General features: G+C 40.8%; 1 protein-coding gene across 1 annotated transcript in view; it reads right to left on the bottom strand.

Annotated features, from left to right (window-relative positions):
• Nucleotides 1-2,163: 2,163 nt before the first annotated feature.
• The window catches only part of LOC107748642 (receptor-type tyrosine-protein phosphatase S-like), a gene marked incomplete at its 3' end in the record, with an annotated part of 20,232 nt that continues 19,409 nt past the window's right edge, over nucleotides 2,164-2,986 (bottom strand). The window contains exon 5 of the mRNA XM_016563528.1: nucleotides 2,164-2,365. Within this exon, the coding sequence (XP_016419014.1) occupies nucleotides 2,164-2,365 (202 nt within the window). The remainder of the gene's footprint in view (nucleotides 2,366-2,986) is intronic.

Genomic DNA, 2,986 nt, shown 5'->3' with positions numbered 1-2,986 from the left:
GCGAGTGTGAGTGTGTGTGTGTGTGTGTGTGTGTGTGACAGTGGCGCTGTGTTTGCTGGCGCCGCTCACTAAATAAACTGTGACTGCCAATGCAACTCGCTTCATTACCAGACTAACTAATTCATTACCGCTCTTATCAGTGGCGCGCGGCATGAATATACATTCACGGGGGTTCGTTCACCACACGTGACGCGCTCGCCTTCAGCATCAGAATCCACTGCCATTCTCTGTTACAGTTGTTTTCAGCTGCTTGCACACACAATCTTTCCTTGTCACACAGTTTCTGAAAGCTGACACTCAAACAGCAGAAGCACACACCAAATCTACAAAACCATAGACTGATTCTCGGCATTTGACTCGGTTTTCAATTTCATAAAACACTTTTTGCAAAACACAACACACAATTCTCTATGTAACACACAAAAATCTAACAGGAATTGGCGCCGCTCACTAAATAAACTGTGACTGCCAATGCAACTCGCTTCATTACCAGACTAACTAATTCATTACCGCTCTTATCAGTGGCGCGCGGCATGAATATACATTCACGGGGGTTCGTTCACCACACGTGACGCGCTCGCCTTCAGCATCAGAATCCACTGCCATTCTCTGTTACAGTTGTTTTCAGCTGCTTGCACACACAATCTTTCCTTGTCACACAGTTTCTGAAAGCTGACACTCAAACAGCAGAAGCACACACCAAATCTACAAAACCATAGACTGATTCTCGGCATTTGACTCGGTTTTCAATTTCATAAAACACTTTTTGCAAAACACAACACACAATTCTCTATGTAACACACAAAAATCTAACAGGAATTAGAGTTTTGTTTTTTCAGCTGCTTACATTTTCAAAACGTTGCCTCTTTTTTTCAAAAACTTCACACACAAATCCAAGAATTGCACACAAAATGCAGAATGCCTCGCATCTCTTGCAAAACGAAGCACTGCATTGAAAATATCACAAACACATCTCAAAAGCAAACATTTGCAAACACCTTTGCCATAATATTAATTTCCACTTAGATTTTTGTGTTACATAGAGATGTGTGTTGTGTTTTGAAAAATGAAATTGAAAACTGAGTCAAAGATCCAGTATTAGTGAATGGTTTTGCAGAATTGGTGTGTGCTTCTGCTGTTTGAGTGTCAGCTTTCAGAAACTGTGTGACAAGGAAAGATTGTGTGTGCAAGCAGCTGAAAAAAACAGTAATATTATAGCAAAGGTGTTTGCAATTTGTGTTTGTGATATTTTGAATGCAGTGCTTCATTTTGCAAGAGATGCGAGGCATTTTGCATTTTGTGTGCAATTCTTGGATTTGTGTGTAAAGTTTTGGAAAAAAAAGAGGCAAAGTTTTGAAAATGTGTGTAAGCAGCTGAAATAAACTTTAATGGGCTGACACTGCGAGCAGGAATCAGGAACCAAAGCCGTGTTTCTGGAGGACTCTCTGCGCGTCTGACAGCCGGTTCTTGACGAATGACACAAGCGTTGAGCTGATGGTGTTGTGAATGCGGCCGTGAGCTAAGCGTCTCGCTATCGTCTCGATTACAGACAGCATGTGCAGGGCCCCGGGGCCTTTGTGACGCGGCCAGCCAATCAAAACAAGCCCAGCAGCAGCCAATGAAGCACCAACACAAAGACCAACGCCGTCTCTTCCGCTCGAGTCAACTACATCTGTTCACTTTCCCTTAACATGTTAAACACATGTACTTGTGAAGAATCAGACGCTTTAAAATCAACATTATTACACAGCAGATGAGTGCAAAGAGACATGACAATAATCACAGAAATATCTCACTGCAAAAAAAGATTTTCTGACTTAGTACTTTCCAGTAAACACTCTTAAATCAAGATGCATTGACTGGAGAAGCAAAATGTGTTGTTTTAAAATGAAGATCGTTTAAGGTGTCAGAAAAATCAACTCAATTTAAAATAAAAACAAGATTGTTTTTCTGACTCCACTGGCAGATATTTGTTCTTGTCTTAAGCATAAACTCGCTTAATTTTAATACATTTTTTAGAAAACAATACTTAATATTTTAAGCCATTTTGCATCTCCAGGTAATATATCTTCATTTAAGAATGTTTAGATGTTTGTACTGCAAAACAACAAACACACAAAGGAAGAACACTATTGTCTGCAGTGTGACTGCAATATACAGTACATTTGGAGGAAATTATGAGTGGTGTGAGTTTATAAGGATTATGATGATAGTATATCTCACCTCTGATGATGGACAGTTTGGAGGTCACAGCGACTTCACCTTCAGTGTTTCTGGCGACACATTCGTAAACGTTTTCGTCCCGCGGCGCTCTGAGTGGCTGGATACGCAGCACTGCTCCCGCCCCTTCATCAAACTCTACGGTCTGGACCAATGAGAGAGCGGCATGAGCAGACATCCACCAATCACAGCAGATCACAGTTATCAGATCAAAGAGGAAGTTGAATTATGTTCAGATTCAGAGTCTCGCAGCAAGTGAAATAATAACTCATTTATGACCAACACATTTAAATAAATTATATTTCCATGACTTTTATCCGACCGAATAACTGAACTGATCAAATATGGAGACCTTTAAGAGTTTATAAAAGGTAATTCTGCAGTATTTACAGTCTTAATAGGTTCATTTGGGATCACAGAACACACATTAAACACACTCATCCAGTGAGGAATGAAACACACACACACACACACACACACACAGGAAGTGACATCAGCAGCCAGTATGAGCTCTGAATTCATGTTCACTGAATCAAACTGTTCAACATTCAGGTAGAGTTCAGCGGCTGAACTAAACTCATTAATGCTTATTTCACGTGTGATTGACACTGACTTCAGGCAAAGCAGGATTCTTTTCCGCCGCTAACAGAGGCGACACGCTTTAGGAGCTCCATTCCCCGCAGAAACACCGTCTTTCTTCTGCTGCTTAACTGACTGTACAGGAATAAAGGCTTCTGCTCTGCTCATTAGCATCTCATTTGCATAT

Source organism: Sinocyclocheilus rhinocerous, unplaced genomic scaffold (assembly GCF_001515625.1).
Source record: "Sinocyclocheilus rhinocerous isolate Xijiao unplaced genomic scaffold, SAMN03320098_v1.1 scaffold2485, whole genome shotgun sequence".
Lineage (NCBI taxonomy): Eukaryota > Metazoa > Chordata > Actinopteri > Cypriniformes > Cyprinidae > Sinocyclocheilus > Sinocyclocheilus rhinocerous.
The sequence above is the reverse complement of the archived record's forward strand: the minus strand, read 5'-3'. Positions and strand labels throughout refer to the sequence as shown.